Source organism: Heterobasidion irregulare (genome assembly GCF_000320585.1).
Source record: "Heterobasidion irregulare TC 32-1 unplaced genomic scaffold scaffold_06, whole genome shotgun sequence".
Taxonomy (NCBI): Eukaryota; Fungi; Basidiomycota; class Agaricomycetes; order Russulales; family Bondarzewiaceae; genus Heterobasidion; species Heterobasidion irregulare.
Window position 1 is genome coordinate 1,505,991 of NW_009258202.1, and position 22,595 is coordinate 1,528,585.

General features: G+C 57.4%; 12 protein-coding genes across 12 annotated transcripts; 6 read left to right on the plus strand and 6 right to left on the minus strand.

Moving 5' to 3' along the window:
• Nucleotides 1-283: 283 nt before the first annotated feature.
• On the minus strand, nucleotides 284-3,953 carry HETIRDRAFT_476497 (uncharacterized protein). The gene is made up of 15 exons (XM_009549207.1): nucleotides 3,874-3,953; nucleotides 3,748-3,819; nucleotides 3,609-3,698; nucleotides 3,246-3,554; nucleotides 3,041-3,187; nucleotides 2,866-2,988; nucleotides 2,755-2,814; nucleotides 2,022-2,698; nucleotides 1,585-1,959; nucleotides 1,422-1,524; nucleotides 1,310-1,367; nucleotides 927-1,248; nucleotides 779-861; nucleotides 639-716; nucleotides 284-578 (listed from the first exon to the last, which is right to left on the minus strand). Exons 9-15 carry the CDS (start codon nucleotides 1,940-1,942, stop codon nucleotides 411-413), a joined length of 1,170 nt encoding a protein of 389 aa, XP_009547502.1. The 5' UTR covers nucleotides 1,943-1,959; nucleotides 2,022-2,698; nucleotides 2,755-2,814; nucleotides 2,866-2,988; nucleotides 3,041-3,187; nucleotides 3,246-3,554; nucleotides 3,609-3,698; nucleotides 3,748-3,819; nucleotides 3,874-3,953; the 3' UTR covers nucleotides 284-410.
• Nucleotides 1,783-7,378, minus strand: HETIRDRAFT_476500 (uncharacterized protein; the record flags this gene model as incomplete). Its single annotated transcript, XM_009549208.1, has 14 exons — nucleotides 1,783-1,959; nucleotides 2,022-2,698; nucleotides 2,755-2,814; nucleotides 2,866-2,988; nucleotides 3,041-3,187; nucleotides 3,246-3,554; nucleotides 3,609-3,698; nucleotides 3,748-3,819; nucleotides 3,874-4,193; nucleotides 4,245-4,920; nucleotides 5,107-5,250; nucleotides 5,399-6,337; nucleotides 6,410-7,096; nucleotides 7,175-7,378. The coding sequence occupies 13 exons, from the start codon at nucleotides 7,376-7,378 to the stop codon at nucleotides 2,609-2,611; spliced, it is 3,861 nt and encodes a 1,286-aa protein (XP_009547503.1). The 3' UTR covers nucleotides 1,783-1,959; nucleotides 2,022-2,608.
• Nucleotides 2,183-2,389, minus strand: HETIRDRAFT_418757 (uncharacterized protein; the record flags this gene model as incomplete). The annotated part of the gene is made up of 1 exon (XM_009549209.1): nucleotides 2,183-2,389. One exon carries the CDS (start codon nucleotides 2,387-2,389, stop codon nucleotides 2,183-2,185), a length of 207 nt encoding a protein of 68 aa, XP_009547504.1.
• A 244-nt stretch (nucleotides 7,379-7,622) lies between the features above and the next one.
• On the minus strand, nucleotides 7,623-8,854 carry HETIRDRAFT_476506 (uncharacterized protein). Its single transcript, XM_009549210.1, has 4 exons — nucleotides 8,693-8,854; nucleotides 8,300-8,620; nucleotides 7,982-8,244; nucleotides 7,623-7,925 (listed from the first exon to the last, which is right to left on the minus strand). The coding sequence occupies exons 1-4, from the start codon at nucleotides 8,755-8,757 to the stop codon at nucleotides 7,777-7,779; spliced, it is 798 nt and encodes a 265-aa protein (XP_009547505.1). The 5' UTR covers nucleotides 8,758-8,854; the 3' UTR covers nucleotides 7,623-7,776.
• A 214-nt stretch (nucleotides 8,855-9,068) lies between these two features.
• On the plus strand, nucleotides 9,069-9,954 carry HETIRDRAFT_445270 (uncharacterized protein; the record flags this gene model as incomplete). The annotated part of the gene is made up of 3 exons (XM_009549211.1): nucleotides 9,069-9,119; nucleotides 9,196-9,260; nucleotides 9,317-9,954. A coding segment is annotated over exon 3 (399 nt), but the record flags the coding sequence as incomplete, so codon positions are not given.
• Nucleotides 9,113-9,558, plus strand: HETIRDRAFT_418760 (uncharacterized protein; the record flags this gene model as incomplete). Its single annotated transcript, XM_009549212.1, has 3 exons — nucleotides 9,113-9,119; nucleotides 9,174-9,260; nucleotides 9,317-9,558. The coding sequence occupies 3 exons, from the start codon at nucleotides 9,113-9,115 to the stop codon at nucleotides 9,556-9,558; spliced, it is 336 nt and encodes a 111-aa protein (XP_009547507.1).
• A 1,128-nt stretch (nucleotides 9,955-11,082) lies between the features above and the next one.
• On the plus strand, nucleotides 11,083-11,934 carry HETIRDRAFT_440480 (uncharacterized protein). Its single transcript, XM_009549213.1, has one exon. The coding sequence runs from the start codon at nucleotides 11,152-11,154 to the stop codon at nucleotides 11,701-11,703; it is 552 nt and encodes a 183-aa protein (XP_009547508.1). The 5' UTR covers nucleotides 11,083-11,151; the 3' UTR covers nucleotides 11,704-11,934.
• A 636-nt stretch (nucleotides 11,935-12,570) lies between these two features.
• HETIRDRAFT_476511 (uncharacterized protein) lies at nucleotides 12,571-13,639 on the plus strand (the record flags this gene model as incomplete). The annotated part of the gene is made up of 6 exons (XM_009549214.1): nucleotides 12,571-12,653; nucleotides 12,705-12,842; nucleotides 12,908-13,013; nucleotides 13,085-13,225; nucleotides 13,280-13,381; nucleotides 13,450-13,639. 6 exons carry the CDS (start codon nucleotides 12,571-12,573, stop codon nucleotides 13,489-13,491), a joined length of 612 nt encoding a protein of 203 aa, XP_009547509.1. The 3' UTR covers nucleotides 13,492-13,639.
• A 651-nt stretch (nucleotides 13,640-14,290) lies between these two features.
• HETIRDRAFT_410065 (uncharacterized protein) lies at nucleotides 14,291-14,904 on the plus strand. The gene has a single exon (XM_009549215.1). It carries the CDS (start codon nucleotides 14,397-14,399, stop codon nucleotides 14,622-14,624), a length of 228 nt encoding a protein of 75 aa, XP_009547510.1. The 5' UTR covers nucleotides 14,291-14,396; the 3' UTR covers nucleotides 14,625-14,904.
• HETIRDRAFT_101903 (uncharacterized protein) lies at nucleotides 14,880-15,346 on the minus strand (the record flags this gene model as incomplete). The annotated part of the gene is made up of 1 exon (XM_009549216.1): nucleotides 14,880-15,346. A coding segment is annotated over one exon (467 nt), but the record flags the coding sequence as incomplete, so codon positions are not given.
• Nucleotides 15,347-15,522: 176 nt separating this feature from the next.
• HETIRDRAFT_320935 (uncharacterized protein) lies at nucleotides 15,523-16,656 on the minus strand (the record flags this gene model as incomplete). The annotated part of the gene is made up of 2 exons (XM_009549217.1): nucleotides 15,523-16,303; nucleotides 16,355-16,656. The coding sequence occupies 2 exons, from the start codon at nucleotides 16,654-16,656 to the stop codon at nucleotides 15,523-15,525; spliced, it is 1,083 nt and encodes a 360-aa protein (XP_009547512.1).
• Nucleotides 16,657-18,095: 1,439 nt separating this feature from the next.
• HETIRDRAFT_476513 (uncharacterized protein) lies at nucleotides 18,096-22,361 on the plus strand (the record flags this gene model as incomplete). The annotated part of the gene is made up of 17 exons (XM_009549218.1): nucleotides 18,096-18,553; nucleotides 18,617-18,822; nucleotides 18,888-19,017; nucleotides 19,085-19,095; nucleotides 19,159-19,170; nucleotides 19,225-19,276; nucleotides 19,357-19,498; nucleotides 19,563-19,610; nucleotides 19,706-19,799; nucleotides 19,869-19,908; nucleotides 19,972-20,050; nucleotides 20,160-20,322; nucleotides 20,459-21,059; nucleotides 21,113-21,395; nucleotides 21,463-21,683; nucleotides 21,789-21,912; nucleotides 21,981-22,361. The coding sequence occupies 17 exons, from the start codon at nucleotides 18,096-18,098 to the stop codon at nucleotides 22,185-22,187; spliced, it is 2,871 nt and encodes a 956-aa protein (XP_009547513.1). The 3' UTR covers nucleotides 22,188-22,361.
• Between the last annotated feature and the right edge of the window lie 234 nt (nucleotides 22,362-22,595).

Sequence of the window (22,595 nt, forward strand, 5' to 3'; positions counted from 1 at the left end):
ACGTCACCATCATGGACTGAGTGGGAGGGGCCGAGTGGAAGATTCGCAGAGCTGCTTTGCGACTGGATCAGAAGGCTCGAGTCAAGGTGTCTCTGAATATGCGTGAAAGTGGTTTACCATAATATTGCGGAAGGATAACAAGCTCTGTAGAAAGAGGATGAGTTCGACCGAGATAGCCTACCAACCTTTGGAACATGGAACTATGACATCATGGGGCTTTACACTCAAGCAGGCACATAGTGCGATCTGGACCGTTTCCTGAAGACAATGTCACTCTGGTTTAGAAAGCTGCTGCAAGGGAATGTCAACATTCAAGCAGCTGCAAAGCTTCATACCACTACAAAATACAGGCCGTACATGTCGAGACTGAAATTAAAAAAATCCTTCGCCGGCAGAAAATCACACCACGCTCAGCACGACGTCCGCGGGGCGAAGGGGAACTTCAAGTGGCCGGCATCATTGTAGATTCCATACCCCGGCTCTTGATCATCAGAATAAATATGGGCAAACCACCCGATGCCACCACCGACGACATTTTTCAAATCTTCACAGTGGCTGTCGAGAAGGGTATAGTACGCCTGAATAAAATGGGAAGGCGTCTACTAAGTCAATCAGTTATACGAAGTCTTGAAACGCACATGCTCGTTTGGGATATCTGCAACCGCGTTTGGACTGTTGGGTTGAACGCCCTCAGATGTCACTGAAGGCCAGCCGTTCTGGACAGTTCATGCATCTTGTCAAAAAAGGTGTCTCCATGATGAGAAAAATATGGACGTACTTCATCAAAATACATCTTCTTCCCTTTACCGTGGGCAATGAACCAGTTCAAGTCCTTTAGGACCAAGGGCCATGCTTGGTCCCCTAACCATACACGGAAATAATCAAGGTGAGCATGTTTGATCGTGATATGAAGAGCTGACGCTTACCTGTCGAGGCATTCTGCGAGAAGAAAGGGAGCATGTGAATATTTATGAAATCTTCTGCATTGAGCACGTTCTGCGCGCCGCCGCGCTCCTGATAGCCATATGCCAGCTCGCTGACGGTCACTGGAATATTGAGGCTCGACAAGTTCTTCTTCGCGGCGATGACCTGCGCCGCCAATTGATTGGGCGTCAGGACGTCGTCGAAGAGCGGCTCCGAGCCAAATTGCACGCCGCGTGTGACAAATTTAGCTTTGGGGTTCGCGTGCAGGGCGGCAAAGAGGGTGTCTCGCCTCGACTTCCAGATATCAGACCCGTCGAAGCCAAACTACGGGATCAGCAAAACAATCAGGAGAGTGTAATGGAGGAGATCAGGGAAAACTGCTTACCCAGACCAGAGCGTGCACACCTAAGGTGCTGTCCCAAGCGGCTTCCACTATATCATCGCTGTGAGAGTTAGTCAAGCTTAGCGCGAAATGGAGGTGAATCCGGAAACCGTACTAGAACCCGTCTCGATCGCAAGCACCATAGAGCCTAACGTAGCGCCCATTAAATCTATTGCGTATGTCAGCGAACTCTTTCTTGAGTTGTTTCAAGCTCTGGCCTGGAGGAATAAAACAATGTTTCAGCTGGGATCAATCTATGATGGATGGCTGTGACGAACAGTCAGTGACTTCGTAGCTGAAGCCAACGAAGGCGTATTCGTCTTTGGGATCGCACCACCAATTGCTATTGTTTGGCGGGAGGACGACTGGTTTGGCGAAGCCTAAGGCGGGGTAGCAGGAAGACGCAGCGGAGAGGGAAACATTTTGGCTTGGAGTAGAAGAAGGGAGAGCTACAGTATAGAATGGTAGAGACAATAGTGTGAATGGAGCCCAGAACATCGTTAGTAGCAGAGCTGAAGAGGCGGGTGAGCTGTAGGGACCGTAAGTCGAAGCCTGTCGCATACGAAGGGGGGTATTTAAGGTAGATGAGCAGGACGATGGGAATAGCGTTATTTGCGAGCGTCCGACTGAGCTCATATGGCAACAAAGACATCCTGTGCAAAATTCAGTGTCGGACTGACAGCCGCGGACGCATAGAGGCGCGCGAGACACGAACAGGATGGGCATCGACATATACGCTCTCGCAGCATCTGCCTTCGCCGATTAAACCCCAATCGGGATGCGCGCCTCACTAGAAAGGAAGCATCAGTGGCACTTGACTTGTCAACTTGTCCAGCCTCATCACACATCGGTATCCATGCGTCCCTGCCTCAGCTTCTACACCGCAGGCGGACGGATATGACCGCAAACGTCCCACACACGTGGTGCTCCTCGAACAGTCCCCTGCTGCCTCCAAGCTCTGAGCCCAGTTGTACCTGTGCGAGAACTTCGAGGGGTTGAGCGCATGGTCATCTGTATCAGAATCACCTGTCGGATTGGACAGATCTGGAGAATCAGCCTGGAACGAAGAGCAACAGGTTCCATACCACGCTTTCCGCAGGTATTTTGATAATCAGGGTGAAAGCTTAACGAGCACGCTCCGGGGAGATGTAGCAAGGATGCCAGAAAGGGCCTCGGAACACGAGAACAAGGATAACGCTCATCATAGGGGTGGAAAGGCTTGTGAAAACACACGGAATGGTGAAGTTCGGAGAAAGTGGTGGGTTGTGATACCTAACAGCAGATTATATGATAGATAAACAATCACGATGACACAAAGTGCGACGAGTGTAGGCCAAGAGGCAGCATGCTGTGGTCTTTCAAAGCAGAGATCTCCCAGGCCACCTTTCCAAGCTAAAATCATTGAAACTCAATGCCCATCAGAATAAGAATCGGGGTTACAGACATACATGCTCCATTGCCTCGTGGAATGTGATCAGATTCATGTGATCCGGGGTCTCGTGTTCGTTCTGCAAAGTCCGTGAGACGATAACGCAGAATGGCACAAATTACATGCTCACGATGGTATCTTCGTCAATATCACGGAAGTGCAGGCGTAGATCCGAAGGGAGCTGAGATGGTAGGACTAGGACATGAACCGTTGGCGCGAATGGCCGTGTCGAAGCGGTGAGTCGTGACATGTCCTACGATATGTGCATGAGCATGCATCTATGGACAAAAGGCGAGAATAGACACCATAGCACAAGACAGGGCAGCACGAATATTGCGTCGGCTACTGCGCGCATCCTTCCCAACAAGGACGAAGAACTCCCAGACACAATCGATGATATAGATGGATGCTTTGAAGACAGACTCGCTTGGAAGGTTCAGAACAAGGTTGACCTGTATAAAAAAATGTTATGGTCACGGTGAATATCCCTAACCAAATTTAAAAACGAACAGCGACTGTCGCATCTGCACCATCGACGCGCCAGATACGAGGCACGCAGTCTGCCGTAGTCGACGGGCGCCACTTCCAGTAGTCCGCGTTGGCATAATCACGTTCGCCAAGCATCATCCAGAACATCTCGTCATTGTCACTCTCGCCCTCAATGAGCTCAACCACGCTTGACTGGCCGGTGGACAGGGCTCGGGCGTACGCGAGCGCCGCTTGCCGCTCTGACGGCAACGAGCCGCAACCGTGCCATACATACAAAGTTCCGAGCAGTGTCAGGCAGAAACTAAATCCAGAACACAAGTTGGAGACGCTCTGAGGGAAGTGTCAGTGTTCGCGCAAATATATGCGAATCCATCTCGATCGTACAAGGTCATGTTCATCGATGAATATGACATCGCGATGGCTCCGAATGAGATGCATCGTAGTGTTCTCCGCTGTCCAATGCGAGCGGGAACCCTAGATTTGATGGTCAAAAATGTCCAAAAATACTGGAGATTCAACTTACCTGTCGGATTGCGAGCTGTCCCCCAAGGACATGTACAAGCTCCAAAGGCTCGCAGTGTTGAGGGACGAAAACCTGAGAGGCCAATGAGCTAACATAAATACTGCGAAAACTCAGAGACGGCCATACCACGCTTGTGCCATAATGCCTCGCGAGATCCTTGAGCTTGCGGTCTTCGCGTTCACCCAGTTGACTGCGCTTGCCGCGCCAGCCCCAGACTGTTGTCCCAACCAGGCCACTCGACTTGGTCTTATACCGATGCACGACCGCAAGCACTTCAGACTCGTAGAAGATGTGGGTATCGTCTTTGAGGACTGTCGCAGTGGTTCCGGTAATGGACATCACATCAACGGAAATGCTGTGGATGCTAGCGTCGGCCGTATAGACAGGTAGCCTGTATGTAAGAAGTTGCTGAACATCGATGGAAGGTAGAGGTCCATCATCATGATCTGTTTGTCAATGTAAGAATGCAGCACATCTTTCTCTTGCAGGAGACCTACGGATTTCGATTATGTTGCGCTTGACCTTGAGCGTATCCGTGACAGGGCCATGTGGAGAAATCGGGGCAGTTTCTGTGGTTGAACCTTGTTGTGGTTTCGAACCGCTCTCATCTAGAGCGGACACGTCCTGTTTAACCGTTTCCTGATGAACGACAGCGGGAGGCCCTCTCATTAACGTATTAGCAGGCGACGGCGCGGGTGTCTTCTCTTCCTTCAACGGAGGCATCACATACGCAGAATATCTCTCAAAGCTCGATTTTCTCCTCTCCAATGGAGGGCTGACCAAGATAGACTTCGGTGACTCACTGACCTCCACTGATGGAACTACGGGCGTATCATCTTTGACGATAGGCGGCGAGGGACTGGAAGGCTCGACCGGAGAACCAGCATGTTCGTTTAGAGCCTGTGCAACGTCCATGACCAGTGCACGATTCCCAGTACTAGGTATGCGACTATGCCGACGCCGCTCCCGCGGTGCAGCAGCGGAGTCAACCGTCGCGAGGCCTGGCAACGCATGCGCGCCAATAAGGCCAGCGGGCGTGGCCGGTTGGAGACCAGCAGCGGGCGGGGGACCCTTGCCGAGCGGCTTCACGCCAATGAGCACCTGCTCGGACCATTTGTCCGCGAGACTGCTCACTTTTGAGTCGCTCGGGCGGGACGAGCCGGGGGGCGTGGTCTTGGGCAAAGGGGACGGCGATGCAGGTTCGCTGAGTGTAGATTCCGGACTAGCAACGGCAGAAGACGTGGGTGCAACGAGGCTGACGGCAGGCGTGAGCTGCTGCGGGATCACAGGCAGAGGCCTTGACTTCTGTGTGGGCGCCTGCGCCTGTTCAGAGGGCGGCTGTGGTCCCGAATGAAAAACTGACACTGGAGCTGACGCCAACGGGGTGTTGGCGCTGGTGACTTTGACCTTTTGTACGCTCGGCTGAACTTTAGATGACACACGCACAGCGGCGGTGGGCTGTGGGCGCGCCCTCCGTGGTTGCTTTGCCCGGTCTTTCGTAAGCTACTCGCGTCACACGCACGGAGCAGGTACCAGGCAGCGCACGAAAGCGTGGGCGTTCCGGAGATTCAGAGAGAACGGTATAAAAAGGCAGAAGACATCATTAAGCATTCGAGGCGCGGATCCGACACAGCTACTGGGAAGAACGCACATGGCTCAAGGGCTTCGCCGTGGGTGCGGGCAGCTCCGACGGCCCTCTAGCCGCGCCCCACGCCCCGCCCACCTGCGACCCCCTGACGGCGCCTCCTTCCGTCCTTGACCGTGCGCCCGGCGCGGGGGTCGTCGAGCGCGATTGCGGGCGCGAAGGTGCAGGTGCAGGCGTGTGCGGGCGCGAGTGCGAGGTCCCAGTCGCGGGGTCGTCGCCGGTCTTCATAGGCTTGATATATGAGATGAGGGTCGAGGACGAGCCGAGGGCGTCACGGGAAGGGGGCGAAGAGGCGTCCGCCGCGGCGGTGGCGGTGGTGGAGAGGGCGGCGTTGGAGGGGACGGTGCGGAGAGATCTACCAGTGTGGTGGGGTTCGATGGGCTTGGGAGGACTGGGGGTCTGCTGCGTCGGGGGCGGGTCCGCGGCACGTGCCTTGCGCAGAGGGACAGGCTTGGAAGCGGCGGGGGCGGGCGGGGAGCTCGGGCTGGAGGTGGCGCCGTCCGGCTTCCAGCGATCCGCGACTGACAGGCGCTTCCCCGCGACGAGCCTGCCGGTCTCAGATACCGCGCCCGTGGATGGCCCGAGCTCAAGCTGGCTGCTCGCAAGGACCATGGACTGCACGAAGCCCCGCCCCTTCAGCCTGCTGATGCTCGGCGTCGGGTCCTTCTGCATGGACGGCTTAAGAAAAGCGGGCGAGGGCGAGACCCCATGCGCGGCAGATGCTGGGGTTTTAGGCGTAGGCTGGATCGGCCGTGCGAGAGAGGGTGCGGAAATAGAAGGCGTCTTGGGGCTAGGAGTCGCGGAAACGGAGGGCCGTGGGGCTGGAGGATATGAGTTGAAGGTTGGAGACCGGACGGGTGGAGGGGAGGATGCAATGGATGGAGATTTCGACAGGTCCTTGGCGGGTTTCGCGTATGGCGCGGGTGGAATCGCAAGTGGGCGTGACTGCGCGCGAGGCGTATGTGGGGTAATGGAACGTGGCGGTTCAGGCTCGAGACCCGCAGAAATCGTTTGCACCTTTGGAGAGGATGTCGTTGCCCGCATTGGTGGGGGCCCTGAAGGCGTACTCACGGTGCGCAAGCGCGGACCATCGTGAGGAGTGCTGCTGCTGCTCCCGGTCTTCTGCGGCGGCACACCCTGCTGCTCGACATGTTGAACGTAGCGACGCAGGGCGGGCGAGTTGCTCATTCTTCGCTCGCGGGCACCCTCTCGATCGGAGCCATAACCTGTAGGGGTCGTCGTAGTCTGCGACTTTGGGAGTGGAGCACGTTCGGGGGTCGACGCAGATGGGGAGATGGGCGCTGCGGGCACACGGCCCTTGGCAGCAAGCCCGGGCATGGCGACGCCGCCGCGGCCAAAGACAGGGTGAGGCGCAGCGATGGTGGTGCGCTGCTCAAACTGCGTCGGGTCGTGCGCGTCCGCCTGGGGCGCATGTCGGTTCAAGCGGGGGGCAGTGGCGCGTCCTCCGATGAAGGCAGCGAGAGAGACGGGCTCTGAGCGCGACGGAGGGGCGGTCGCGGTCGGTTTGAGAGAGAAGTCAGGCATGCCAATCGCGAGAGTGGACCGTGCGGGCGAGGAGCGCTCTGCCGTTGGCTCGGAGCTCGCACCTGTGAGTTTTTGCAGAGCGTCGGCGTGGATGCTGGATCGCGCGTCGTCTGGAGGCTCGGCATGCAGAGAAGATAAAGAAGGGTCATCGTCATCGCGCTTGGCTTGATATTCCAGGTCTTATTATCAGTTTTCGAACACGGAGGGCGGAGGGCGGGATGGCTCACATGGGTCGACGGCAGGGACCACGCGGGTGCTCCTGCGGACGCGGGCAAGCCGAGAGGCAGCGATCTCCTGCTCGAGTTTCTTCTGCTCCTCTTCTTCGTCGGCATCGACCTGGCGCTGCAGAGCCTTGATCTTCTGCGTCCACTCGGCCAGGCCGGACTCGGGGGGCTTAGGGAGGGTGTACGATCGGGCGGAGGGGCTTGCTGGGAATTCCATAGTAGTGATTTGTGAGTGATGTGCGATATAACGAGCAGAGAAGGTCCTTAGGGTATATGTGTGTTCGAAAGCATACAGAACGAGGAAAGGGTCAGCGTTGGATGGTGTAGAAACCACACCGACAGGGTGTGGTGAGGCGCGGCAATTCGCAGACCAGATTGCCTTCTAGCGGTGGCGGCACTGATACCAAAGCACAAGCTTAGATCTTGCTCAATCAAACGGTGCTCAAAACCACGACTGCACTGCAGATAGAGGTGTTTGTAAAATTATGCATCAATTCTAATCGATAAAGGTCCGATGTCCACAGCATAGAAAATGTCCGTGAAGTCTTTTCGCTAATAATGAAGGTAGTCAATCACAGCCTGGGCTACTGACACTATTAACAGAATCGTCCTCGCTCAAGCAAAAACGATGAATCCGGACGCCAACACAACCATCGAGGCCAAGGTCGACTTGACAGCGAACGGCGCCATCGCGCTGTTGCTGTTGTTCTGCGCCAAACTGAGGCCGCTCGCAGTCTGCGAAATTCCAGAGGGCTGGGTGCCATCTACAAAGCAAATTTTCAGGACACGCAAGTAGGGGAAGGAACGAGACACGACGTACCGGTGAAGGACGTGCCGCACTCGCTCTGGATGGAAGACTTGTCATCAGATGTGACCAGGTTGGGGAAGGCACTGTTCAGCGTGTTATATGCCTGCTTCGCGCAGCTGCTGCAGGTGACGTTCTTAGGGACAGTGGAGTCCAGAGAACCGGAACCTGAAAGGAGCTTCGGCACGAGTGAGATGAGGTTGTTGATGCTGAGCGTGCCGATCGTGCTTTGGATGCCAGTGAGTACCTCGGTGACGCAAAGCTGGTTCGCAGAGGTACTACGAATTTGTGAGCATGATATCGTGATAACAATTATGATGGAAGGAAACACACTCTTTCAAGCATGCAATCTGGCGTACGGTGGGGAAGTACGTTTGCACCTCTGTAACAACAGAGTCGGTGCTGTCGTTGTTGAAGCCGAGGCTGGCAAGGTCGCTGGAGCAACCTGAAATTACGGTCTTAACGACATTGGCGAGACTCTGGTTCGTGCAGGCGCTCTGAGAGCAGAAGCCTGTGAGCCATGTGTTGATAGGGGTAACGAGAGAGGTGCTGTTGCCAGTGAGGGCGAGGGGGACAAGGCCCGCTGCGTTGAGACACGAGCCGTCTGAAGAGGTAGCAACGCCAGCAAGCGTAGACTGGCACTGGTTCGATATCCTATCAAATTCAAACACAATGTTAGTCTAACATCTCACGGACACAAAGTGTCAAGAAGCAAGAAGCACGCACGACTGGGCAGAGACGGAGAACGCACTTCCTGCAATTACTGCGATGGCTACAATAGAGGAGATCATGATGATTGTGATGATTTCGTTGGAGAAGATAAAGAGGAGATAATTGTGTGTGTGGGGGGGACCAAAAGCCTGCTTTTTGATCCTGACGGGGGTCTGCGATGGCTTTTATGAGGAAAGGAGAGGGCTGGAGATTTGGCATGCATCGCCCCCACTCTCGGCACACAAGCGCGCTTATGTCATCAGTCATCCGCCCCTCCTTCTGCCCGCTGTGAGAGTCCCTCCGCTTCAGGCGCTTTGTTCGGCGCTCATCGATGCATCGTGGAAAAGAGCTGTTCGTGCAGGCAACCTGCCTTTTTGTATGTTTTCTGTTCATCTCTGAGCTGGGGCTGGAGACTTGGTCTGGTCGCATGCACAAATGCCAGGTAGGTCCGTCGGTTACGCGGTCTCACGATATATTTTAAGATCACGAATGACAGCGCTCAATAATCAAACATGTAGGTTCCACTCCCCATTGATCGCAGCGTGCTTATGCACGCAACTTATCCTTGGCCTTGCTGTATGCAGTAAGTGTCAGTCTCGCAGCTCCTCCCCAAGGCTCTCACCTGCTCCTCCTTACCAGAGCACGGTGACACCATCCCTGTCTCGGCGTTTCAGTCGCGCTGCCGCTGGGATACCGTAACAGTCTACAACGACGTGGTCAGACCTTGCTCAGCTTCGGCGGCACCAGTGAAGTTGATGGATGGCTACGGACGGTGCATACGGGGGCTGATTGAGACGATCAAAAGCCCTTGGCTGAAAACCAGGCGATGCAGAGGCTGCTTCGTCATTGACGCTGACAAGTGGCCTGTGCAGCGCCAATGAGTCGCGTCTGGGGGCCTCTGCATGTAATTCTGACTGCGCAATCCAGCGTCGTCGACATATGGGCCAACCACCGCCGGAGGGTGTACATCCAAAGGGGGAGTTACGAGCACGCGACGCGGACAGGCAAAAAGTTTCCCGAAGTGAGCCCACGAGAATCCGAGTGGAGCCGTTCTGGTCGAGAATGGCCACTTTCCGTCTGCTTTTGGCTTCGTATGGCATATGCCTCCTCTTTCGGCATCCCTAAAAACCCTCGCAAGCGTCCTCCCCACTCGCCCTCGCTTCGCCCCCCACTCCCTCCCGTCGCTTTGCGATGGACGACGTTCATCGCGTCCTTGGCGTCACTACCCAAAAATCAGAACAGGAGCTATACGCTCACGTTGCTGCGCACGGAGAAATGTACGTGTCGATCCAGAGAAAGTATACAGATTTAGGCATACCACTTACCGGAACTCCTCGGTTCAGACGCCGTATATATGCTAGCCAGACAGACTCGGGCACGCCCAAGCACTTCTTCGTTGAGTTTGTGCACACGGACAGCATTATCCGTGCCCGTTCAGCACGGTCCCCTGACTTCGACGTGCACGCTCTTTCCTCCACTCCCCACCTCTACGAGAACTATCGCACGCTCGCTCACGCGCCTCTCAACGGACGCGAGCAATCAGGATTGCCACACAGACCTGTGGACCGCAAACGGCCTTCTGCGTCTTCGCCCCTCGCATCCGATCCCGATGATACTCCTACGGGCAAGCGCAGGAAAACTCGCCGTGCCGGAGTCAAGCTCAAGTTGAGACAGGCCATGAATACAGACCTCGACTGCACCGCTGCACACACGACCCTGCCTGCACCGATCGAATCCGATGACACGTCCGGTGGTACTGGATTTCAACATCTGTCGTCGCTATTGAATATCCAAGATATCGTTCTTTCAACCCGGGCACGTCGCGACGACGACAAAGAAAATGAGCCAACGCCATCTTCGTCACACCAAAGCACAATCACGCCCGCGTCTCTGCCCTGTCCACTCTATATTTCATCAGGTGCTCGTCCTGAACCTCAGTCAACTATCTCTTCCGGCCTTCCTCCAATCCACACCAATCTTGTCATCTCATTCTGCGGCGAGTCTATCAGCTTTGATCTCCGCTCGCTTGAAGAAGACCCACAGGGCATCGTGAGTCTATTAAAATCGGCGGCGTGTGATCTCGACAAGTGGATGGTCGTAGCTGCATCCTATCGAAGGAAGGGTAATGTCAAGGCTGCCATCTCAATAATTCACCAGATGATGGACGGTACGTTGCTGAAGTTATCATCATTTTGTCCGCAAGGTTCTGATTACGTGCAGTGATGAAGGAGTACGGCGTCGTTGAAATCAGCTTCAAGCCCGCGTTCCTTATGCTTTCTGGTTGTCACACAGAGCTCGGCAGGCGCGCCCGGGCGCCGGACGGTACGGAGACCGACGCATCTGTTGCATGCTTCGCGCAGGCGGGCCACTGGCTGCAGAAGGTCTATGGTACCCACATTCCAGAGGCAGAGCATGCCGCCCGTGCGGCGCTCATACCTCGCCTTGCGGAACTCAACAAGGCGAATACAGCTCCCATGACCATCTCTTGCGCGACCCGCGATCACTCAGCCTCGACGCCGTCACAAATTCGGGTACAGGCGTCACCTCCGTGCAAAGATGTCGAACGCGAGCTGCAGGTCATGCGCGACAGACACTCGATGCACGCGGCCGAGCTGGCCGCAGCACGGAGCGCCAAGCGCAAGTTGGAGGACGCGTGCGAGCGCGAGCGCGTGGCCCGCCGGCGGGTCGAGCGTCAAATGAGCGACTTGGAACGTGCGCTGGCTCGGGCGGAGCGGCGTGAAGAGAGCGCCTTGGAACAAATCAAGAGTGAAGTGGAGGCGCGACGAGTCGCAGAAGAGAGGGCGATCGCAGAGAGGAAGGCGAGGGTCGAAGCAGAAGAGGCGATTAAAGAGCGGGAAAAAGAGAGGCAGGCAGCGGAAAGGGAGCTGGAAAAAGTACAGGAGAAGCAGAGGGAAGGTTTGCTGCCAATGTTCGAGTCGTTGGCGGGGATGTTCCAACGAGCTGCTATGGGCAGCGTCAATATGGCTGGTGACGGGACCAGGGTCCCAAGCTCGTCTGGGGTTTGATTGCGGGCGATCACATATCGTCGCATATTCTTTCGCTTTCTTTTCACGCATGATTTATTGTGGACCCAACATGTACAGGAACGCTCTCCGCCATTGTAAGGTACTCGGCACTCTTCATGATGGCTTTTATCGACACCGCATGATATGGTATTAGCATTACTTATTCGGTGTAAGCGTATAGTAGTTATCAGTTATAACACTGTGATGTCAGTATGTTATTGATCATTTATCAATGTCTCTGAAGATATCGAGTTGTTTTCTTTTCTGACCAGGAAGTCAACAGTCTATGATGAAGGTTCTCAGGTTCTCTCTCATCCCGAGATTGCTTACCGTCGGGAGATTCGGTCGGGCGTATGGGACCCCATATTAGTCCCAAATTTCGATTCGTGTGGAAAAGCTAGACGTGTCATGCTCCCATAGAGATTTCGTCTACGACGGACTTACGACGGACTATTTGGCATATTTCGCCCTGCTTGCTTTTGTCTTCATGCTTGACTTGCATCGCTTGACTTGGGACCTTTCCAAATGTCCTATATCGATTACTATAGACCTCTATGGTCTTATACCGAGAACACAATAAAGACGTTCATATTGCATCCAGACAAGCTGTAAACTCCACGAACGGATCTGAATCTGTAATTGGCAATGCCCCGCAAATGGCCATCGGTCTCAAAATGGCAACAGCTATACAGCTGTCGGAAGATCCCGAGAGGAGGCCCAAACCTTGTTTTGACGACCACACATGGACAAACAGAGCTCACAGGTGCGTAGTGGAATTATCGGCTTGCTCGTCGTCGTCGACATCCGCGCTAACACCCCCTTTTCCACCCTCCCCACCGGCACCCTCGTTCCTCAAGACAAAACAAAATGGCCGCCGTCCCAACCCTCCCCAAGGACGTCTCCAAGCTTGGACAGGAAATCAAGCTTTTCGGAAAGTGGGAGACCCAGGAGTGCGTATGGTGTAGCATTTGGTATGGCGTGATGCCCTGACCGCCGTTCAGTGTCGAAGTGAAGGATATCTCTTTGACCGACTACATCCAAATCCGCCATGCCGTCTACCTCCCACACACGGCTGGCCGGTACGCGAAGAAGCAGTTCAAGAAGGCGCAGATGCCCATTGTGGAGCGTTTGGTGGACAGGTATGTATCCGACCCGTGTGCGTAGTGCTGGAACGCGGTTGACACGCTTTGATGCGCGCTGTCAGCTTGATGATGAAGGGTCGCAACAACGGCAAGAAGCTGATGGCCGTCCGCATTGTCGCACACGCCTTTGAGATCATCCACCTCCTCACCGACCAGAACCCCATCCAGGTGCGTTTGAAAGATTATCACAACGATCAAGGTGAATCGTCCTCTCATTTACTTCGGCGATTATTATCTAGGTTCTTGTTGATGCTATCGTCAACACTGGTCCTCGCGAGGACTCCACCCGTATTGGATCGCAGGGTACCGTCCGTCGTCAGGCCGTCGATGTCTCTCCTCTCCGGAGAGTCAACCAGGCCATCTCCCTCCTTACCATTGGCGTAAGTGACCCTGCGTGACCATCTGTTCACGCGATTGACGATCGCCTCTTCTAGACCCGTGAATCTGCATTCCGTAACGTCAAATCCATAGCTGAGTGCCTGGCCGACGAACTCATCAACGCGGCGAAGGGTTCTTCGAACTCGTATGCCATCAAGGTACGTCTATCACTGATTCCCGTTCAACGCACGAACGTTCGCTCATCCCCGCTCTTCTCGTACCGCAGAAAAAAGACGAGCTGGAGCGTGTGGCCAAGTCCAACCGGTGATTGCCTTGTTGTTTCTTGGAGGGAGGTTGTATGTCAACTGGCAGCTTGGGTTCATACTGTTTTTTTATTCGCTTTCGCCCATGATCGTCTATGCCTCCCATGTTTGTCACACTTCTCTGCAATTCCACCCATGCTGCCATTTGATGTGAAGAGTGTTCATTTGCCGCGCCCAACCTCACTCAATCCGGTGTTGAGACCCCTTTCGCCGCTGTCGGCGGATCGGGTGATATTCCACAACGGGCACTGCTCGGAAATATCTTGCTTTTTTGGGCACAGCGTGAGTATGCTGCTCTAACCTACACTAAATCCGGCGCCTCGATGTCTTTTCGGAGATACTACAATAACGGTTTTGTGGCTAGGTCAGGTACGAATTTCCCTGGATGCGAAGATCGATATCTCCTCGGGCACATAATTACGCGCGCCTGTATTCATCCGACAGCACGGGACGAGCTTACCAACGGGACCAAAAAGCCATCCAGGACAACAACAACAGTAATAATGCAACGATCACGCTGAACAAGGTCGACGATGTATGATGGGTCTCAGGACGCGGAGCGTTGTCCAACAAGGATATCTCTATGCTCACGCGCCTGTCACGAATAATATAGTATTCCATTCCTCGAGGGGGCTTTTACATCCCGAATGATCCCAAATTTGTACAAATGATGACAGCTGCGACGGATGAGACGGACGAAAGCGTACAGGGGACAGAGGACGATGCCGGGTCAGGGTCAGGCGACGGAACGAACAGGGGAGGGCGAACGGTGCGCGCGCGCGAGGTGTCGGGGTGCAGGGGGTGGGGCGGGTGAGTGGGTGGGTGAGTGGGTGAGGAGTTGAAGAGGGAGAAAAAAATAGGGTGCGGGAGGGCACGTTAAATAGGGCGGTAGTACAGAGACGAGGGAGCCATGTATGGACGGGCTAGAACAGCTGAACGAAGGCGGAGAGCGGGGGGAGGAATGGTTTCGGTGGGATGGAGACGGGAATGGGGATGGCGGCCAAGGAGACAAGGGAGCATGAAACAAGAATGGAAGCCCGGAGGTGAAACAGGCGCGACTAGGATGGGGGCGACGGGAGCACGGAGGGAGAAACGGGGATTGAAGCTAAAGAGAAGCGATGCTGCAAATGCGGTGTGAACCAAGATGTGGAAGAGATGCAGTGCGGCGGGGACTGGGGTGGGCGAGAGCGCCAGAGATGGAGAAAGAAAACATAGAACAGGAAGAAAGAACAGAGAGAGAGAGAGAGAGAAAGAAAAAAGAGGTGGAGAGGGAGGTATATTACAGTGGGTTTGTGTAGGGTATGCTATAGGAAAGATGATGTGATGGCGGGATGGAACGCGGAAAGCACAACGAAACAAACAAAAAAACACCTAGGAGAGACAGATGGCGGATCTAGACAGGCCATGGAGACGAGCGGGTCTGGATGTCCAACGGAGTAGGTTTGAGTTCCCGCATGCGACCAGTGCGAGCGACGAGGCTAAATTGCATTTCCGAGATGAGATAGATGGCAAAGAGGTGCTGAGACGACGGGGCTTGATGGAATGAGGTGATGGCGGCTGGGTAGCAGGACGTGGGTAGGCAGTGCAGTGTGGACGAGACAATAACGGGAGCGAGGCAGGGGGACGAAGTGTTCCGCGGCCGCCGCCGCCGGGACATGCTGGCCCGCGGTGCACCCTGCCAGTAGGTATACAGCTGGAGGTGAGGACCGAGGGCAGCCAGGAGGGTCTCCACTCCGCGGACGACGGAGAAGGACGACGGCAGGAGGGCGGCCGTGGTGGTGCTGATGGCGGCTGAGCGGAGAACACCCCCGTGAGACGTTCCAGTGGACCTGGGCGTGCTGCCTCGGCCGTATGAGCGCACTGCCCGACGTGGAGCACAGAGCTGCGTGAAGGAAGAGGCGTGCCACCACGTGTCGTACGATGAATACCCCCACAGCACCCGTTCATGAAAACCGCACCCACGCCCGAGATTGTGCTCCGATACCCAGTGGAGAGATGCGAGAGAAAGCAAGCGAAAGCGAGAAGAAGAGAATAAATCACCGCCGCGAGGGGGGTGGGGGCGCGGCGAGGCCCTCGGGCTTGCGCACCGCGCCGCCGTAGCCCATGTACCCGTAGTCCCGTCCAAATTCCTTGACCATGGCCTTCGCCATGGTGCACAGCCAACCGATGCCCTCGCCCAGCTGCGCCGAGCCGGGCCAGAAGAGCTCGCCCTCGTCGTCTTCCATGTCAGGTTCTGATTCCTCGGTGTGGTTCAACGAGGAGTGGACGATCCGCGAGAACGTCTTTGGAAAGTGCTTTGCCATCACGGCGAGGGTGAGGGCAGGCGCCGACTTTTCTGTGCAATGGCTCGCTGCCACCACCTCGCCCACGACCTGGGTCACTTGATGAGTCAACATGGCTGAGATGGGGACGTTGATCTTGTTCGCAATAGGGGGAGGCTGTTCCTTCGAGCTATGCGGCAGCTTCGCGGGGCGGGGAGGGGCGGCTGCATGAGGCGGAGGCCCGTGGTGTGCGGGCAATGGGGCAGAGACGCCGCTCGAGCCGTTGGCGGGCACCTCGGAGGCCCGGCCCGTTGGGGTCGAGTTGGCGCTGTTAGCGGGCGCGATGCTCGCGGGGGACGGGAGCATCGGGGGAGTGGGCTGGGAACCGATGCTCCCGTTCGGGGTGACGCCCACCGAGCCCGCGAGGGTGTCTGCGTGAGGCATGGCGCTCTCGATGGACTTTCTGGCTGTGGCACAGACATCGCTGATGTCTCCCTGGATCTGGCCGGCGCCGTAGACGGCCTTGCGGACGTGGATATACGTCTCGATCATCCAACTGGGAGAGGGGTGAGCGACGGTGAGAGCGAGGCGGGAGAGGCAAGCTTACACGACGCCGACGAAGGCCTTTTCGCGTTCGCTGTTGCTTTCGTTTGTCCACTTTGTCTTTGTCCAGCCCAGGAACTGCTCGAGGGTGTCCCAGGAGAGGGTGCAGCAGTTTTTGCTAAAGTCTGTGGTCCAGATCGCGTAGGTGAAACAGACGAGGGCGTCTAGGAGCTCGAGACGGGCGAGGAGGACGCCGTGGGTGTGGTAAGGGGAGTTTGGAGGGGGAGGGTTTGGGAGGGGCTTGTAGTCTTTGTCTGAGGGGGCGTGGGTGGAGAAATAGCGGGTGTCGCCCGAATACTTGAGCATGCGGCCGTAGAGATGGTAGCGGTCGTGAAGCTCTGCGAAGATGGGGTCGCCCCGCTTGATGTTCTTCCTTGGGCGGATGCGAGGGAGGTAGGATGGGGGAGATGGCGGGGGATCTACGCGGGAGGGAGGGGGATCATCGCGAAGCTCGCCTTCCTCGGGATCGGAGCGAGGGAGCGGAGGGGCGGAGGGGGCCTGATGCCACTGGACCTGTTTGGAGGGGATATCTGTTGTGCGCAGACGCTTTGCGCTTGCGTTGTGGGGGTGGTCTTCGAGCTTGCGCTTTGAGCCGGGGGCGGGGGAGGGAGATCTGGAGTGGGGCGGCGAAGGGGGCAGGTCTGCGGGGAGGGGAGTCGGGAGGGAAGCGAGGATCTAGAGCGAGGAACGCGTCAGAAGAGGAGAAGGAGAGCGGTGGCACGAGGAGGGAGAGCAACCTGGAGGCTTTTGAGGAGCTGTTGTCTGCTGTGTCTGCTGTGGGGCGAGGAGAGTGAGCAGCGGCGGGAGGAGGGAGAGGAAGAGGGAGGAGGAGGAGGAGGGAGAGGAGGAGGAGGAGGAGACGGACCGTGGGCGGGACTTGCTGTGCTGGGATGCGGAGGAGGACGTTGCGGAGGAGGGGCGCATTGCGATGAGGAGATGGTGGTGGGTCGGGAGAGAGAGGTGAGAAAGCCAGTGGCCGCACGAACGAATTCAGGTCGCGGCCCAGACGCAAGGCGTCCCGCGCGCGTCGCCACCGCCCCAGCCACTTCATCGCCTCTCCCCTCCCTGGCCCTTGTCCTCCTTCCTTTCTCTCTCAATACTACAGCACCATGCACCACACCGGCGCTAGGCCTGGTGCACCTTTCATTTTTCATTGCAACGCCGATATCGCTGCACACTGTGTCTCGTCATACAACCGCCCTCCTCGGCCCCGCCGCCCGCGTGCCCCAGCCTGAGAACACCCGGCCCCTCGTCGGACGCCGTGACCGTTCCCGAGGTCAATGCGAGCTTGCCCATACGCCCCACCATTCGCTCACAAGTATCTGCCTCCCCTCCGCGGAGAGGCACTCAGGTGTGCCCTTTCCGAGCGCCGGCGGTGGGGCCCTCCGTTCCAGGCAAATCGATCGCTCGCCTTGCCGCGTTTGGAACTTCCATGCAGACACACCCCGTGTCCGCCCCCCATGTCATCCTCCTCCAGCGTGACCGAGCAGGCGTCCTCTACTGACCGAGCGGTAATCTTCCTCTGGTCTGACTGTGGCCCGCGTGCCCGCCAATGCGATGCGTTCGCAGCTGAGCGCTCTCTGCCGTGACCCTTCCCGAATAATATTGTCCGCCCGTGTGACACCGCGCGTACAATAACTCCCACGGCGTGACAGCCAGCCTCACGGCCTGCTCACTGCACTGTGCGACAGCGTCCTGCGGCAGCGAGTCGACCTTGACACCCTCATCCTCCTCGTCCCGTCCCCATGGACGACAAACTCTCTCTCCCCACCGTCGCCTCTCCTCGTCCGCCTCAACACCGCCGACGCAGGCGCACCGGCTTCCTGGCCCTTCTCGCAATCCTCGCGTCCGCGCACTTCTTCCTTCTCTCCCACACCACTTACACCCCCGTTGCATCTGTCCCCATACACGCACAGGCGACCCTTGCTCGCTGCCGTGCCCTCTCTGACACTCCGGGCCCCGCTTTCGACTTTCACAAACGCGAAGCTTCGGATAGGTTTGTCCCGGGCACCAAGCCGACGCTCATCCGGAATGCCCGCATCTGGACCGGCGCCGACAACGGCACAGAGGTCCTCAAGGGTGACATCTACTTGAGCAAAGGCATCATACGTGGCGTCGGTCACCTGGGCCGTCTCACACAGGAGCTCCTGCTGCGCGACGAAATCGACGTCGTCGACGTCAAGGGTGCGTGGGTCACACCCGGGTACGTGCCCGCGACCGCGCAGAGCGCACATGGCGATGCGCAGTCCTGACTTGACATACGCAGCATCGTCGATCCCCATTCCCATTTGGGCGACGCTTCTTCTCCTGCGCTCGAGGGCGCCTCCGGCGACGACAATTCCATCAAAGGCCCCATCCTGCCGTGGATGCGCTCGCTCGATGGCCTCAACACCCACGACGATTCGTACGCGCTCTCGATTGCGGGCGGCGTCACCACCGCGCTCGTCCTGCCCGGCTCCGCGAACGCAATCGGTGAACACGCCTCTCGCCGCCCTCGTGCCTGTCCTGTTCGGCTGAATCAGACGTGTTCGGCGCAGGTGGTCAGGCGTTCACGATCAAGCTCAGAAAGACCGCAGAACGCTCCCCGACCGCGATGCTGCTGGAGCCGCCGCACGATATCAACGGCACCCGGAACGCAGCGGGCCCGTTGAGATGGCGTCAAATGAAGTCAGTGGATCCTTTCCCCACCGTCGCTTGGACAGACCTTGTTGACGCGATCGTCCTTTTCTCGAAGACATGCCTGCGGTGAGTGCTCGAACGCAGCGCCTGCCTGTTACCCTATTGACGCCGACGTGTGACACCCTTCAGGAGAAAACCCCAGTGCGTAGATTATCTTTCTTATTTTTCGTTACGTAGCGTGACATCCGCATACAGGCAGGGTTTATGATGGGACCCGCATGGACACTTTCTGGGCTTTCCGGCAGGCGTTAGTCATCCAGCTCCCTGCGTCGCAAGAAGATAGGCTGACCGACCCTTCCGAAATGCCGCCGTCGTGAAACTTTACAGATACGATAAGGCGCGCCAGATCAAAGTCCAGCAGGACGCCTACTGCGACAGGGCGCTCGCGGGACAGTGGTCAGAGCTGGGTGACTTTCCCGATGACCTGCAGTGGGAGGCGCTCGTAGATGTACTGAGGGGCCGAGTCAGGGTAAGCGCGCGCTCCGGTCCTTCATCCTCATCGTGACACGCGGTTACCTGACTCCGGAATGTAGGTGCAGACCCATTGCTATGAAGCTGTGGACTTGGATGACTTGATCCGGGTGCGTACTATATTGCATTTTGTGGCCGGCTTCGTGATGGCGCGGAGGGCGCAGGAATTGATGGAGTATTGATGGCGGTATCTCCATAATAACAGCTGTCGAACGAGTTCAAGTTCCCGATCGCCGCCGTGCACCATGCGAGCGAGGCGTATCTTGTTCCCGACGTGCTCAAAAGGGCATACGGTGGGGGTTTTAGTCTTCCGGCACTCCGCTCTCCCCTGACTGACTTTTGGCGGTGACGTTTCTGTCGATGATCAGGTCACCCGCCTGCTGTCGCGCTATTTGCTACTAACGGGAGGTGCGTAGGCGAGAACATATGTCACTGGGACCAGGTCGAGACTGAACGACAGTGCCCCGACAGGTATAAGCGCGAAGCGTATCGCGCTTCCGCATTTGCCCCGCGTATCTTATCCCAGAATGGGCTTAAAGTCGTCATGAAGGTCGGTCTCCGCCCTCGGCCACGTTCGCACCCAGTGCTTCGCCCTTCTGACCCACGTGTTCGCATCTCCGACCCCGACGGTTGCGCTTCGGCATGCGCGTGGTTAATAGAGTGACCATCCGGTTCTGAATTCGCGGTACCTCTTGTACGAGGCGCAGCAGGCACACTACTACGGCCTGGCCGAGAACTTGGCGATCGCCGCCGTGACGAGCCATGCAGCTCAGGTCATCGGGATGGACCACAGGATCGGGTACGTTCAAGAGGGTGAGTCAAGTCTCCAGCGCTATGTACATGATACATACAGCTGATGGACTGGGACTGTAGGATGGGATGCGGGTATGTTGTATTTCTATTCGATCACGCTCCTACAATAGGGTTGCCACGGGGTTAATTTTATTTCCGCTGTCAGACCTCGTGGTATGGGACAGCCACCCCCTCGCACTCGGCGCGACGCCTGCGCAAGTGTACATCGACGGCATCCCGCAGCTCGACGCGCCGTTCGTCGTGCGCAAGCCGAGCGCGTACCAGGCTTCGCCTCTGACGCCCAACTTTGACAAGGAGGCTGCCGACGCGCTCAAATACGAAGGCCTTCCGCCGCTTCTTCCGACCGAAGCCGAAGCCGACGTCGTGTTGTTCACCAATGTCTCGAGCGTCATCGCGCGAGAAGGTTCCGAGCTGCAAGAGATGTTCGCCTCAAAGTCCGCAGGTGAGACGGGAGTCGTGCTTGTGAAGAACGGGAAGATGCTGTGCTACGGCGCGCACGGCAGCTGCGTGATCGCCGACCATCACGTAGGCGGTCCCCGGCCGCGTACCGTAGACCTACGCGGTGGTGCGATTTCTCCCGGGCTGATTAGTTACGGATCGCCTCTCGGCCTGCAAGAAATCGATCAAGAGCCGTCGACAGGAGACGGCTATGTGTATGATCCCTTGACGGGGACGACGCCGAAGATACTTGATGATGCGGCCGTGCGCGCAGTCGACGGGTTGCAGTTCGCGGGACGGAGTGCGCTGTGCGTAACCCTGTCTCGTATCTCTGAGATCGATCGCCTGACGTGCGCAACAGCCTCGCGTATCGCGCAGGCGTCACGCGGGGCATCTCCGCCCCGAGCCACAGGCGGTTCTTCAGCGGGTTTGGCACCGCGTTCTCGCTCGGCGCGCGGCACAGGCTCGAGGACGGCGCGGTCGTGCAGGAGGAGACGGCGCTGCACGTCGCGGTGCGCCACTTTGGGAGCACGCCGAGCATCAGCACGCAGATCGCGACGCTGCGGCGGCTGTTGCTCGCGTGGCCCGAGGACGACGATGTGTCGGGGATGGGGATGGCGGCGCGCTTCGCGGCCGTCGCGCAGGTGCGTCCCGTCGTAGCCGCGCGCTGTGCGAGTAGTCGGTGCTGATCAGCCGATACCTCGGCCGCAGGGCAAGTTCCTCATCGTCGTGGAGGCGGAGAGCGCGGACGTCATCGCGACGCTGATCGTGCTGAAGCGGGAGGTGGAGGAGAAGACGGGCGCCAGGATCCGGATGACGATCGCGGGCGCCACCGAGGCGCATCTGCTCGCGAAGGAGCTCGCGGCGGCGAAGATCGGGGTCGTGCTCGTGCCGTCTCGACCGTTCCCGGCGACCTGGGAGCAGAAGAGGATGTGAGTTGCGAAGCGCTCGCTCGCTGCTTCTCGTTGCTGCCTTTTTTTAGTTTTTTTATTTATTTTGACGCTGACTGGACGTTTTGGGAATTTTGCGGACGGCAGACTGCCGGGGCCGCCGCTTTCGAGAGAGAGCGCGATTTCGCTGTTGTTGGACCAGGGCGTCACTGTCGGGATCGGCATCGAGGAATCGTGGAGCGCGCAAAATACGCGGTTCGACGTTGCATGGGTGCGTGCGGTTTTGCTTTGCCCTCTCCTCCGTGCGCTCACTGACCGCCTTGATTCTATCCGATGCAGGCTGCGTTGGAGGCGGACGGGCGGATTTCCAAGACGCAGGCGCTCGCGCTGGCGTCCACCAACCTGGAGAAGCTGCTGGGCATCGACGACGGTGGGTGGTCGTCTGCCCCGGATTTGGTGGCCACGGCGGGGGGCGACCTGTTGCAGTTTGAGAGCAAGGTCGTGGCGGTGATCTCCTCCGGACGAGGGGTCGTGGATCTGTTCTAGGACTTCATGGATTGGGAGCCGTCTTGTGTCTTGTTGTTATTAAGGACGTGGACGAGCGCTGTGAGGGATATATACGTGCTCGGTAAATTATCTATGCTCGTTGTTGCTTGTTTTGCGGTACGCTGGGCTTGCACTCGAGGTCGACCAATGGCGTTGGACGTGTTTGCGTGTTACTCGCGAGTTTGCGATATTCTTCCGTGCGATCATACGGCTGACGCCGCGGCGAACGGCACGGGAGTGCGTCATGACTCATGGGAGGACTGGTATGAGGGTCGGCGGAGGCTGGTGCCTGGAAGGGAACACATCGGAGATCCGGAGGAGACCGAAGGAGGCCGGGAGAGTCCCCGAGACTTCCCGTGACCTCCGACGTCCGACCGGCGCCGTTTTCATTTGGGTGCGGATGTGGAG